We start from the raw sequence: 14,701 nt of genomic DNA, 5'->3' as shown, positions 1-14,701 counted from the left end.
CTCAAGAATATTTTTATATGTGCTAGAATCCCCATCTGCTATCAGAGTTTTATATATAAGGTTCCTATTCTTTATTGATTGTTTGAAACCTTCGACTAGTATGGCCTGTTCCATACTTGTGGAAGATCCAAAGTGGTTCTTTGTGCATTTATGTACCCTGGGAACAACGCCTTTTTTTTTGCCCTAGCACAGACCACGCAATATTTATTGCGAACGCCTATATGAAGAACCTTTCCTGATCGTTCTCCAATGATAGCCGCAACTCCAGATAATGCGGAATAGTTTGATTTATACGACCGTTTGCTCCAACATGCATCGGCTTGTACTGCAATTTTGGGAACACCTGCTGAATTAATATCGTTACGCAATTTTGCAGCTTCAGCTTCTTCTTGTCCAGCTCTTTGCATAGTTTCTTCTGCAGTATTTTTCCACATATCTTCAACTATGTCATGACATTTACTGTATAAACGGAAAGGTATAGTCGGCAAATCTACAGATGCAGCAAGTTCGTTAAGATTGGAGAGGCCAATACCAGTCATGATAGTTCCAGAAACTGCGGATGAATTAACGTTAACTGTATCTCTGTCATCCGATGTTTTAATAGCAAACATTGATCCACACATAGCACATTTTGCATGAAACGTTGACGAGAAACCAGCCTGTTTTTCTTTTAATATTTTAATGTGACTGAATCTGCAGCCAAATCTTTCACTATGCTCATCTATGGTGTATAACTGCTCCATGAAGAAACGAAAATCGATTATCCTCCTCCCTTGAATTTCAGGGTTTATCTGTAAAAAAAAAACTTGCTAGTATTTTGTGTCGCTCTCCAAGCTATACAATGACATACTTAGGCTCTAGAGCAAACCATACAACCTGTTTTTATGATTTCCGCTAACTTTATTGAAAAGTTAGTTAGATCCGATGCAATCAATTTCTCTGAGAAACTAGTGCCTTAATTTTACTCTTGTTAAATAAATGACTGAACAAGTGAATCGCAACCTTAAGTACATCCTAATGTTATTTATTTGGACATATGCCGTCAGATATTTGATATTAACTTTAATGTTGTAAAAAAATAACATGTAACCTTATTTTCATCACATGAAGCAGAATTTTCAACCTGTATTGTATACGCATCGTTTGATTCATCAGATGCAATATTTATGCCGGTCTCACAAAAGGCGTTTTCATTATTAAGTTTCTGAAAAAGAATAAGTTATAACACAGAATTTTAGTAAATCTTATGACGTAGCAGTAGGCACGTATAAAATACTAGTAAAGAGTTTATACTGAGCTAAGGGATGAAAAGCACCGGACACCTGCCTATTTTGGATAAAAATTATAATTAGTCGAAAAAAACAATTCACCTCATTTTCATCACATGAAGCAGGAGAGCCTTCAAATTGTATCGTTAAAACTTCATCGGTTGCAACAGATGCATCATTCCTGCCAATCTGACAATAGATGTTTTCTTTATTAGCTTCCTGAAAAATAATAGTCAAGTTACAAGTTAATAACAATTAATAACGCAGTTGACGCAGTATTTAAGTATAGGCACAGATTACTAAAAAGTTACTAACGTAAGAGATCCTTCACTTGCCCGCAAAACGACAAATACCTACGCTTTATTTAACTAATACTAATAAAACTCAGATGAATAGTAGGTACATGCCACGCGACTATATACACAGGCGGGCGCGTGGCGCCTCTTGACTACTTGTTCAAGTGTAGGTACTTAACGCGCGACCGCGAGCGAGTGACGTAGGCCTGGTAAAGGTTTAAATAAGTCTTACAATTACAACATACCAGCAGGCACGCGGAAAATACCTTACGGATAAAAATTACAATCAGCGTCAAAAATTACGATTTACCTTATTTTCGTCACAAGAAGCAGGAGAACCTTCAACTTGTATCGTAAAATCATCATTTGATTCAACAAATCCATCATTCTTGCCGGTGTCAAAATAGGTGTTTTCTTTATTAACTTCCTGAAAAATAACGGTCAAATCATAAAGTATAACGCAGTACTTAAATAAAGACTATAAATAAGTCCTATGACATAACAGAAGGCGCGTGGAAAATAAGTAGCAAAGCTGGCCAAGAGGAAAACAGTTACCTATTGTATTCTGACAATGTTAATAGCTAATAGACAATTCTGGAATAAGTATTCTTGAGAGCGGTGCAGCGAAAAAGTGAAAATATTTTCTTAGCGCTTAACGAAACAAGGAAAACGATTCACTAACGAATTAAAATTAGTAATAAACATCAATAATTGATGTTTTTGATCTTACTTTATCAAATGTACCGATTTTTTCCATGTTAGTCCCTGAAGTAGAAGCATCATTGTTAAGTAATTTCGATAGCTCTTTTCTGAAAAAATTAAAATGATGATTATGTTATGACTAGCTCGACATTAACTAAACTAAAAGCTACCTTGGCAATACCATTTAATGAACAAATCAAATCATGAAATTGTTTGATTTATGTACCTACTGTTTTTTAATACATGAATACCTGCGAGCAGCAAGAGCTTCTCGTGCTTTTTGAACGGCTATCTCATTCCGTCTCTTACGTTTCCTGAGACAAGGGTACCTGTTTTTTACTTTGGCCATATCTCGCAATAGTGTAACACTGCAATAAAAATAATTAGTGACATAAAAAAACAACTCGCATATGTGTGTAACATTAAAAAACACGAAGTGGTTTAGTTACATGGATCACTGGTACCGGTGACCACCATCTGGCTCCATCATCAGACCCTGAGTACCACTTCTTGTCAAAGGTCTTGTTGAGACGAACCTAATGAGCCTAAACACGAAGTGGTTTAGTCATATGGTTCATTGGTACTGGTGACCACCATCTGGCTCCATCATCAGACCCTGAGTACCACCTCTTGTCAAAGGTCTTGTTGAGACGAACCCAATGAGCCTAAACACGAAGTTGTTTAGTCATATGGTTCATTGGTACTGGTGAACACCATCTGGCTCCATCATCAGACCCTGAGTATCACCTCTTGTCAAAGGTCTTGTTGAGACGAACCCAATGAGCCTAAACACGAAGCGGTTTAGTCATATGGTTCATTGGTACTGGTGACCACCATCTGGCTCCATCATCAGACCCTGAGTACCACCTCTTGTCAAAGGTCTTGTTGAGACGAACCCAATGAGCCTAAACACGAAGTTGTTTAGTCATATGGTTCATTGGTACTGGTGACCACCATCTGGCTCCATCATCAGACCCTGAGTACCACCTCTTGTCAAAGGTCTTGTTGAGACGAACCCAATGAGCCTAAACACGAAGCGGTTTAGTCATATGGTTCATTGGTACTGGTGACCACCATCTGGCTCCATCATCAGACCCTGAGTACCACCTCTTGTCAAAGGTCTTGTTGAGACGAACCCAATGAGCCTAAACACGAAGTTGTTTAGTCATATGGTTCATTGGTACTGGTGACCACCATCTGGCTCCATCATCAGACCCTGAGTACCACCTCTTGTCAAAGGTCTTGTTGAGACGAACCCAATGAGCCTAAACACGAAGTTGTTTAGTCATATGGTTCATTGGTACTGGTGACCACCACCTGGCTCCATCATCAGACCCTGAGTACCACCTCTTGTCAAAGGTATTGTTGAGACGAACCCAATGAGCCTAAACACGAAGCGGTTTAGTCATATGGTTCATTGGTACTGGTGACCACCATCTGGCTCCATCATCAGACCCTGAGTACCACCTCTTGTCAAAGGTCTTGTTGAGACGAACCCAATGAGCCTAAACACGAAGCGGTTTAGTCATATGGTTCATTGGTACTGGTGACCACCATCTGGCTCCATCATCAGACCCTGAGTACCACCTCTTGTCAAAGGTCTTGTTGAGACGAACCCAATAAGCCTAAACACGAAGTTGTTTAGTCATATGGTTCATTGGTACTGGTGACCACCATCTGGCTCCATCATCAGACCCTGAGTACCACCTCTTGTCAAAGGTCTTGTTGAGACGAACCCAATGAGCCTAAACACGAAGCGGTTTAGTCATATGGTTCATTGGTACTGGTGACCACCATCTGGCTCCATCATCAGACCCTGAGTACCACCTCTTGTCAAAGGTCTTGTTGAGACGAACCCAGTGAGCCTAAACACGAAGCGGTTTAGTCATATGGTTCATTGGTACTGGTGACCACCATCTGGCTCCATCATCAGACCCTGAGTACCACCTCTTGTCAAAGGTCTTGTTGAGACGAACCCAATGAGCCTAAACACGAAGCGGTTTAGTCATATGGTTCATTGGTACTGGTGACCACCATCTGGCTCCATCATCAGACCCTGAGTACCACCTCTTGTCAAAGGTCTTGTTGAGACGAACCCAATGAGCCTAAACACGAAGCGGTTTAGTCATATGGTTCATTGGTACTGGTGACCACCATCTGGCTCCATCATCAGACCCTGAGTACCACCTCCTGTCAAAGGTCTTGTTGAGACGAACCCAATGAGTCTAAACACGAAGTTGTTTAGTCATACGGTTCATTAGTACTGGTGACCACCATCTGTCTCCATCATCAGATCCCGAGTACCATCTTGTTGTGTCTTAGACCGTATTGTAATTTTAACATATTTGTCATCACAACGTTCTAAATGTTCTAATACTTTAACATTCAAACATAACAAAATATTACAAAAGCAAATACTTACGGATCTAGGATCAAATTTTTGGTCGCTGTATACACACACACAATGCGGGGTTAGCCCGTGTATAAACAAGGCGTCCGACCCACACAACGATAAAATATTCTCGTTGTTTGCAATGAAAACTCGGAGAGCAAAGTGACATACGTCTTACCTTCACGAGCTCCGACGCGGCACTGAAATCGCGGGCGTTCGTCACCGGTAATATAGCGACGGGAGGGCTAGTTTTCAAAAAATTGGCAAAAAATCATTATAAAATATTATAACGACTAATGGATAGCAGCAATTTAAGCAGATTGTGCAGATTATTTATATACTAAAATAACTTCGATAACATGTAGATTTTCGGAGAAATGATCACTTGTTTCGATGTATTCTCAAGACAAAATTGAGTTCGTTTTACTTTCAATTTCTCAATTTGAAAAGGATTAAATGATAAATATTGTTTAATGGGCCTAAGGTACAAGATATTAGGAACTTAAATTTACCACATTTATGAGAGTGAGCTTATCAAATTGTACACAATAAGAGCTCCGAAATCAGTGCTTCACGCGGTTTTTCCTAAACGAGCATCAGAAAAAAAATCATTACTAATTGAATAAGCTTTTTCTTCCATATGTTTTTTAATTAACCGACAGTTAATAAGATGTTCTAACTGAAACAAGTACTTTTACTGTCTTTTGGTAGGGGTAAAGTGTACAATTTTATCGATGAATATTGTGTATTTTACAATATATCGCCTTTTTTGTCATAGCGCTCTTAAAATTTCAAAACATGTTTATTTAACAAAAATGTGCAACGTGCTCAAATGCTAAGATTTAAATCTATAAAACATGTAATATTCACTCAAAAAATTAATAAAATATCATTATCTCATGATGATACAAAACGTTACTTATTAGAAAACACTTGTGACACCCTTGCGTGGGGACATTGTAAAATAAAAAAATAATTTAAATTTTGTCATGTAAATGACAGAACATTCAAATTCGAATTATTGTTTGTAATATATATTTTGTATGTAAATTTGAATAGTTAACTTAAATTTAATTGTAAATTATATTTTAATTAATTGTTTAATTTAACATTTATTCGTGTTTTGGCATAAGAATATTGTAAACATAGATTTATTGTTTTTTATGTTTAAATTTAAATTGGTGGTTGGGTATATAAAATGTAACAATATATTATAAAGAAAAGTGTTAATATCAGAATAAATATACATATTTTTTATCAGTTTTTTTTTTACTCTACTTTAGTTTAAATAGTAATATGTTTATTGAATAGCACCATTTAATGTCTATCCGCATTCATATCAACACTGTTAAACATATTACAGCATTCAAAGATGATTCATTTTTATCATCCTTTCACTACCATTGTCGCAGGTCCCAGTGGGTGTGGCAAAACTCAATTTGTTACAAATTTTTTGAATAATACTAAAGAGATATGTAACATAGAATTTGATGAAATTATTTGGTGTTATGATGAAATGCAACCTCTTTATAATCTAGAAAATGTAAATTATAGTCAAGGAATACCAGATTTTTCAACTTTCGATGGGAAAAAACCTAAACTTCTAATAATAGATGATTTAATGAGAGAATCAGATGGACGAGTTGTTGATATTTTTACTAAAGGAAGTCATCATAGAAATTTAAGTGTTTTTTATATAACACAAAACATATTTCATCAAGGAAGAGGTCAACGTGATATTTCACTGAACACAAGCTACATTGTATTTTTTAAGAACCCTAGAGATAAAACTCAAATACGATACCTGTCACGACAAGTTTGTCCTGAAAACTCAAAATTCGTGGATGAAGCCTACAAAGATGCTACAAAGGATGCTCATGGTTACCTTATGATTGATCTGAAACAAAATACAAATGACATATGTCGTTTTAAAACAAAAATATTTCCATTTGATGGACATTGCACAGTGTATGTACCCAAAAAAGGATTTAAATATGATAAAAATCAACAAATTTTAGTCAGTTCTACATGATGCATGCAAGAGTAAACACATATAAACATTTATTAGAAGCATTGCACTTGCTTAAACCCAAATATCGTACTGCATTACTTAAATCTTGTGATGATGAAGAGATCAACATTATATGCGAGTGCATTTATAACGTTCTGAATGGGAAAATTCCTTTAGAAAAAAGGAAAAACAAAGTTAAAAAAGTACAAAGACATATTAAGGAAATTAGTTTCAAAAGGTAAACATAAATTAAGAAAAACGGTTATAATTCAAAAAGGAGGTGCCTTTTTACCTATTATTTTAGGAGCAGTTCTAAGTGCCTTAGTTAACTCTTTATCATAAATAAACAAAATGGAAAACACGAAAAAAATGTTATTAGTTGAATCGGACTTTATTGAAAAGTTGAAACGCAATGAGAACCCTCCTGAAAATTCCTCATCTCGGCTAGATGAAGAGATGCAAAAAATTCTCAAAAGTAAAATGAACGATCGTGAAAAATGGATGCTTTATTCTCAAGCATTGCAGCGGTTTCTACATTTTATTGAAACAGATCGAAAACCGTTTAAGATACCTATAGTAATGGAGGGGTTCGATCAATTCAACAAAGAAAGTAATGATATCATAAATTCAAAGATACCCAAAAAGGAGGAGACAGAATATAAGGAATCAGCGAAAGGTGATGTAACTGAGATAGCTGCACCATCTTTGTTTAACACGACACCTGGTGAAATAAATCAAGAATCAATGCCGATCAGTCCATCAAAAATAATAGAGATATTACCTAAATCTTATGAAAAAAAGCTAGAACGCTATTAGATTACATTGTTTTAAGTAAACCTAAAATTTGGTGGAAGCAGACTGGTGAAGTTGTTATAAACAACCAGACTATTCAAAATAGCAATATTACTGATTTGGTGAGCGACACGGTTAGATGTCTTAAACGTCCTAAACCAATTGGTTGGGAAGTGTTTGCTTTACTTTTAAAAGATATCAAAGTTCCTAAGTCATGCATAGGTAATCCTACAAATTTAGCATTTATTAATGACACTCCTTTGATTGAGCCCTTTACCCCCTCTACTTCTATAAGAACACGAGCCTCGTTAGATAAAGAAAACAACACATCTACTCCTCTTACTACACGAGTACAAAAATCATCTGCAAAAACTATAAATTGGGAAAGATGGACTCCTTATTAGATATTAACAGAATCTACTATGATATCTCTCATCCCGCTGGTTATAGCAGTTTAAATAATTTAACAAAGGAAATGAAAGGTCAAATGAATAAAGAAGATGTAAAAAAATGGTTACAATCTCAAGACACGTATACACTACATAAACCTGTTCATAGGCGGTTTACTAGAAATAGATACATTCTATCTAACTTTAATGAACTTTGGCAAGCTGATTTGAGTGACATGAGTACATATAGTCAATTTAATGATGGTTACAAATATATTCTTTGTGTTATCGATGTATTCAGTAAATATGCTTTTGCAAGAGCCATGAAGAAGAAGGATTCAGCAACAGTTAAACATTGTTTTGAAAGCATATTTACTGAAGCCAACTCAGTTCCTCGTCATATCCAATCTGATAAAGGTACGGAATTCGTTTCAAAGGTGGTAAGAGATTATTTCAAAAGTAAAAATATTAATTATCTATATAATATAAAGCTACAACCCGACTGACATTTTTCCAAAAATGGGCAGAAGGGGGATTTGAAGGTGGCAGTGTTTGGTGTGGTCGTATAGAGTTTGGTCCTGCGACCCCGGATAGATCAGACCGTCGGTCTACCGGTTCCGGGTAAAAAAATGTTGGACGGCCTGGCCAAACGGCTGGAGTTAGCCGGGGAGTGTTCGACCAAATGTCATAGAGGACCCTGGGCAGTTTTTGACGCCGCCATTTTTTTTTCAAAATGGCCGACTTTTTTTTTTGACGATTTTTCAAGTTTGTCGTTGAGAGCTCAAATTTTGGTCATAGAATCTCCAAGTGGCCTTGATTCGAATGAAATAAAAAAAAATTGAAAAGTGCTACAAATGTGGGAAAACTGGCCACTTTTATTTTGTATGGTAACTTTTAAACCGTAAGAGATAGCCGGGGGGTGCTCGACCAAATGTCATACAGGTATCCGAGTAGAAAAAAGTTGCATTAAAAAAAAATCAAAATGGCCGACTTTTTTTTTTGAAAATTTTCAAAATGGTCCTAGCGCGCTGAGATTTGGCACACGGGTGGACGGTCGCGCTAAGATTAGTATTCAAAAAGAAAATTTTGAAAAATTCAAAATGGCGGCCTTTGAGGGCCAATTGAAATTTGAATGGAGGTTTTTCTTTTAATTACCATAGCTCCGTAACGGTACAAAGAAGTGAAAAATGCTTAAACAAATGTTATACAGTCACCCGAGGTCCATCGAATGGAATTAAAAAAAAATCAAAATGGCCGACTTTTTTTTTTTTTAAATTTCAAAATGGTCCGAGCGCGCTGAAATTTTGCACACGGGTAGACAGCCACCCCAAGATTAGTATACAAAAAGAAAATTTTGAAAAATTCAAAATGGCGCCCTTTGAAGGCCAATTGAAATTTGTATGGAGGTCCTTTTTTTAAATCCCCATAGCTCCGTAACGGTAGGGAAAAGGTTAATAGTGCTTGAACTAATATTGTACAGTTATCTGAGGTCCATCGAATGGCATTTACAAAATTTCAAAATGGCCGACTTTGAAATTTTTTTTTTTTATTTTCGGTCCGAGCGCGTTCAAATTTGGCACGTGGTAAGAACGGGGGCCAAAAATAGAAATGAGAAAAAAATTTTGGAAAAGTCAAAAACGGTGGTGAGAGGGGACAAAGTCAAATTTCCCTACCAGTTTGTATGGAGATTTTTTTAAATCCCCATAGCTCCGTAACGGTAGAAAAAAGGTTGATAATGCTTAAACTAATGTTGTACAGTTATCTGAGGTCCATCGAATGGCATTTACAAAATTTCAAAATGGCCGACTTTGAAATTTTTTTTTTTTCGGTCCGAGCGCGTTCAAATTTGGCACGTGGTAAGAGCGGGGGCCAAAAATAGAAATGAGAAAAAAATTTTTGGAAAAGTCAAAAACGGCGGCGAGAGGGGACAAAGTCAAATTTCCCTACCAGCCTGAGGAAGCGTTCTACAGCCCGACGGTCATTGCTCCGGTCCAAGTTCCGAGCTGCGTACAGACAGTGCTCCCAAGCAAGAAAATATAAGTAAAAGTGTCTAAAAAGCGACGCGGCGGGCCGGAGGCCGCAGGCCGGAGGTCCAACTTCCCTACAAATCCTACAATCCCCACAGTAACTACGCGGAGGGCCCGGAGGAGGCCCGGAGCGTGTCTGACAGGCTCCCAAGTACGCGAAGGCCGCAGGCCGAGCTGCGGGCAGAGTGCTCCCAAGCACGCGAAGGCCGCAGGCCGAGCTGCGTGCAGACTGTGCTCCCAAGAAAACAATAACAAAAAGTATCTAAATAAGCGAAGCGGCGGGCCAAAGGCCCGACGCGGAGCTTCGAAACCCAGCGAAGGCCGAAGGCCGAGCTCCGCGTAGGGCCGAAGGCCCGGAGCGTCCCTGATCGGCTCTCTGGCGGACCGGGAAGTTGGAGCTTAAACACGACCCAATAGTAAAAGTGTCTTAGAGAAGCGAAACGACGGGCCGGAGGCCGCAGGCCGTAGGCCCGTCGTGAGCTTCTCAAGACACTTTTACTATTGGGTCGTGTTTAAGCTCCAACTTCCCTACAACCCCCACAGTAACTACGCGGAGGGCCGAAGGCCCGGAGCGTGTCTCAGAGGCTCCCAAGCACGCGAAGGCCGCAGGCCGAGCTGCGGGCAGAGTGCTCCCAAGCACGCGAAGGCCGCAGGCCGAGCTGCGTACAGACTGTGCTCCCAAGCAAAACAATAAGAAAAGGTATCTAAATAAGCGAAGCGGCGGGCCGAAGGCCCGACGCGGAGCTTCGAAACCAAGCGAAGGCCGAAGGCCGAGCTCCGCGTAGGGCCGAAGGCCCGGAGCGTCCCTGATCGGCTCGCCGGCGGACCGGGAAGTTGGAGCTTAAACACGACCCAATAGTAAAAGTGTCTTAGAGAAGCGAAACGACGGGCCGGAGGCCGCAGGCCGCAGGCCCGTCGTGAGCTTCTCAAGACACTTTTACTATTGGGTCGTGTTTAAGCTCCAACTTCCCTACAACACCCACAGTAACTACGCGGAGGGCCGAAGGCCCGGAGCGTGTCTGACAGGCTCCCAAGCACGCAAGGCCGCAGGCCGAGCTGCGGGCAGAGAGTGCTCCCAAGCACGCAAAGGCTAAAGCAAAAAAGCAAACAAGCAAAGCAATAAATCAAACAAGCAAAGGACAAAAACAAAAAAGCATAGCTCAAAACCAAAAACAAAAAGTAAAAGCATAAGCAAAGCACAAAAGCAAAACAAAAAAAGAACACCGCGGGGCCCTCGGGCCCCGCGCACCTTTAAAAAACTAGTCTATATAATATAAAGCTACAACCCGACTGACATTTTTCAAAAAATGGGCAGAAGGAGTTTTTGCAGGTGGCAGTGTTTGGTGTGGTCGTATAGAGTTTGGTCCTGCGACCCCGGATGGATCAGACCGTCGGTCTACCGGTTCCGGGTAAAAAAATGTCGGACGGCCTGGCCAAACGGCTGGAGTTAGCCGGGGAGTGTTCGACCAAATGTCATAGAGGACCCTGGGCAGTTTTTGACGCCGCCATTTTTTTTTCAAAATGGCCGACTTTTTTTTTTGACGATTTTTCAAGTTTGTCGTAGAGATCTCAAATTTTGGTCATAGAATCTCCAAGTGGCCTTGATTCGAATGAAATAGAAAAAAATTGAAAAATGCTACAAATGTGGGAAAACTGGCCACTTTTATTTTGTATGGCAACTTTTAAACCGTAAGAGATAGCCGGGGGGTGCTCGACCAAATGTCATACAGGTATCCGAGTAGAAAAACGTTGCATTAAAAAAAATTCAAAATGGCCGACTTTTTTTTTTGAAAAATTTCAAAATGGTCCTAGCGCGCTGAGATTTGGCACACGGGTGGAAGGTGGCCCCAAGATTTATATTCAAATAGAAAATTTTGAAAAATTCTAAATGGCGGCCTTTGAGGGCCAATTGAAATTTGAGTTGAGGTTTTTCTTTTAATTACCATAGCTCCGTAACGGTACAAAGAAGTGAAAAGTGCTCGAACAAATGTTATACCGTCACCCGAGGTCCATCGCATGGCATTTAAAAAAAATCAAAATGGCCGACTTTTTTTTTTGAAAAATTTCAAAACGGTCCGAGCGCGCTGAAATTTTGCACACGGGTCGACAGCCGTCCTTAGATTAGTATACAAAAAGAAAATTTTGAAAAATTCAAAATGGCGCCCTTTGAAGGCCAATTGAAATTTGTATGGAGGTCTTTTTTTTTAATCCCCATAGCTCCGTAACGGTAGGAAAAAGGTTAAAAGTGCTTAAACTAATGTTGTACAGTTCTCTGAGGTCCATTGAATGGCATTTACAAAATTTCAAAATGGCCAACTTTGAAATTTTTTTTTTTTATTTTCGGTCCGAGCGCGTTCAAATTTGGCACGTGGTAAGAACGGGGGCCAAAAATAAAAATGAGAAAAAAAATTTTTTGAAAAGTCAAAAACGGCGGCGAGAGGGGACAAAGTCAAATTTCCCTACCAGTTTGTATGGAGTTTTTTTTTAAATCCCCATAGCTCCGTAACGGTAGGAGAAAGGTTAATAGTGCTTAAACTAATGTTATACAGTTATTTGTGGTCCATCGAATGGCATTTACAAAATTTCAAAATGGCCGACTTTGAAATTTTTTTTTTTATTTTCGGTCCGAGCGCGTTCCAATTTGGGACTTGGTAAGAACGGGGGCCGAAAATAGAAATGAGAAAAAAATTTTTTTGGAAAAGTCAAAAACGGCGGCGAGAGGGGACAAAGTCAAATTTCCCTACCAGCCTGAGGGAGCGTTCCACAGCCCAACGGTCATTGCTCCGGTCCAAGTTCCGAGCTGCGTACAGACAGTGCTCCCAAGCAAGAAAATATAAGTAAAAAGTGTCTAAAAAGCGACGCGGCGGGCCGGAGGTCCAATTTCCCTACAAATCCTACAATCCCCACAGTAACTACGCGGAGGACCGAAGGCCCGGAGCGTGTCTGACAGGCTCCCAAGTACGCGAAGGCCGCAGGCCGAGCTGCGGGCAGAGTGCTCCCAAGCACGCGAAGGCCGCAGGCCGAGCTGCGTGCAGACTGTGCTCCCAAGAAAACAATAACAAAAAGTATCTAAATAAGCGAAGCGGCGGGCCAAAGGCCCGACGCGGAGCTTCGAAACCCAGCGAAGGCCGAAGGCCGAGCTCCGCGTAGGGCCGAAGGCCCGGAGCGTCCCTGATCGGCTCGCCGGCGGACCGGGAAGTTGGAGCTTAAACACGACCCAATAGTAAAAGTGTCTTAGAGAAGCGAAACGACGGGCCGGAGGCCGCAGGCCGCAGGCCCGTCGTGAGCTTCTCAAGACACTTTTACTATTGGGTCGTGTTTAAGCTCCAACTTCCCTACAACCCGCACAGTAACTACGCGGAGGGCTGAAGGCCCGGAGCGTTTACGAGAGGCTCCCAAGCACGCGAAGGCCGCAGGCCGAGCTGCGGGCAGAGTGCTCCCAAGCACGCGAAGGCCGCAGGCCGAGCTGCGTACAGACTGTGCTCCCAAGCAAATCAATAACAAAAAGTATCTTAACAAGCGAAGCGGCGGGCCGAAGGCCCGACGCGGAGCTTCGAAACCCAGCGAAGGCCGAAGGCCGAGCTCCGCGTAGGGCCGAAGGCCCGGAGCGTCCCTGACCGGCTCGCCGGCGGACCGGGAAGTTGGAGCTTAAACACGACCCAATAGTAAAAGTGTCTTAGAGAAGCGAAACGACGGGCCGGAGGCCGCAGGCCGTAGGCCCGTCGTGAGCTTCTCAAGACACTTTTACTATTGGGTCGTGTTTAAGCTCCAACTTCCTACAACCCCACAGTAACAACGCGGAGGGCCGAAGGCCCGGGCGTGTCTGACAGGCTCCCAAGCACGCGAGGCCGCAGGCCGAGCTGCGGGCAGAGAGTGCTCTCAAGCAATTAATCAAACAAGCAAAGCAAAAAAACAAAAAAGCATAGCTCAAAAACAAAAAGCATAAGCATAGCTCTAAAACAAAAAGCAAAAGCATAAGCAAAGCACAAAAACAAAAAGCATAAGCAAAGCACAAAAGCAAAACAAAAAAAGAACACCGCGGGGCCCTCGGGCCCCGCGCACCTTTAAAAAACTAGTTATACCACTAATAACCCTGATATTAAAGCAAGTATAGTAGAAAGGTTCCAGAGAACTCTTAAAACGAAAATGTGGCGTTACTTCACTCATAAGAATACATATAATTACATAAATGTTCTACAAGATCTTCTTTATTCTTACAACCACAGCTATCATTCAAGCATAAAAATGTGTCCAGTTGATGTTAACTCTAATAATATTATGACTGTTTGGTGTAATTTATATGATCGCAATACAGATAGACAAATCTCACCAGAAACTGCAAAACTAAACGTAGGAGATCATGTTAGAATCACTAAATACAAACATATATTTCAAAAAGGTTACGAAAGTAATTGGAGTGATGAAATATTTATAATTAATTCAATTATTAAAAGATCTCCTCGGATTGTTTATACACTAAGGGATTTGGAAGGCGAACGCATAATTGGGACGTTTTATTCAAAAGAAATACAAAAAGTAACTTACCTCCCCTCCAACGAGTATAAAATTGATAAAATATTACGTTCACGTCGAGTTGCTGGCAGAAAGGAAATACTAGTGAAGTGGCAAGGTTATCCTAATAAATTTAATTCTTGGATACCTGAATCAAGCTTAAAGAAAATATGAGTGATAATAGCTTTTATTTAACTTTGTTAAGTAATAGTTCATCCGATTATTACACAGATAATACGACTGCACATTTTTTAACAAAATTACCAAAGACCATTAAATTGGATGGAGAATGGGTAGTTGGTTTGGTGGAAT

At 40.3% G+C, this 14,701-nt stretch overlaps 2 protein-coding genes across 7 annotated transcripts in view; both read right to left on the bottom strand.

Moving 5' to 3' along the window:
- Positions 1-14,701, bottom strand: part of LOC125239799 (trypsin-1-like) — a 45,683-nt gene that overhangs the window by 18,542 nt on the left and 12,440 nt on the right. The gene's annotated exons all lie outside the window — the stretch shown is intronic.
- On the bottom strand, positions 142-2,770 carry LOC125239800. Of its 3 annotated transcripts, none has more exons than XR_007178561.1 (5): positions 2,518-2,770; positions 2,295-2,373; positions 1,371-1,991; positions 1,091-1,204; positions 142-791 (listed from the first exon to the last, which is right to left on the bottom strand). XR_007178561.1 is itself a non-coding variant. In XM_048147496.1 (5 exons), exons 1-5 carry the CDS (start codon positions 2,613-2,615, stop codon positions 1,043-1,045), a joined length of 573 nt encoding a protein of 190 aa, XP_048003453.1. In that variant the 5' UTR covers positions 2,616-2,770; the 3' UTR covers positions 142-1,042. The 3 variants fall into 3 exon arrangements, 1 of the variants encoding a protein (XP_048003453.1); XR_007178560.1 differs by having other exon boundaries at positions 1,091-1,487; positions 1,875-1,991; XM_048147496.1 differs by having other exon boundaries at positions 142-1,204; positions 1,371-1,487; positions 1,875-1,991.

The sequence above is a fragment of the Leguminivora glycinivorella genome, chromosome 26 (assembly GCF_023078275.1).
Source record: "Leguminivora glycinivorella isolate SPB_JAAS2020 chromosome 26, LegGlyc_1.1, whole genome shotgun sequence".
Lineage (NCBI taxonomy): Eukaryota > Metazoa > Arthropoda > Insecta > Lepidoptera > Tortricidae > Leguminivora > Leguminivora glycinivorella.
This window is presented reverse-complemented; position numbering and strand designations above follow the sequence as displayed.

Coding starts and splice junctions, on each gene's coding strand:
- LOC125239800 (XM_048147496.1), bottom strand. CDS start 2,615: ATGGCCAAAGTAAAAAACAGGTACCCTTGTCTCAGGAAACGTAAGAGA. Junction 2,374..2,517: donor GAAGCTCTTGCTGCTCGCAG/GTATTCATGTAT, acceptor TAATTTTTTCAG/AAAAGAGCTATCGAAATTAC. Junction 1,205..1,370: donor CTTCATGTGATGAAAATGAG/GTGAATTGTTTT, acceptor ATTCTTTTTCAG/AAACTTAATAATGAAAACGC.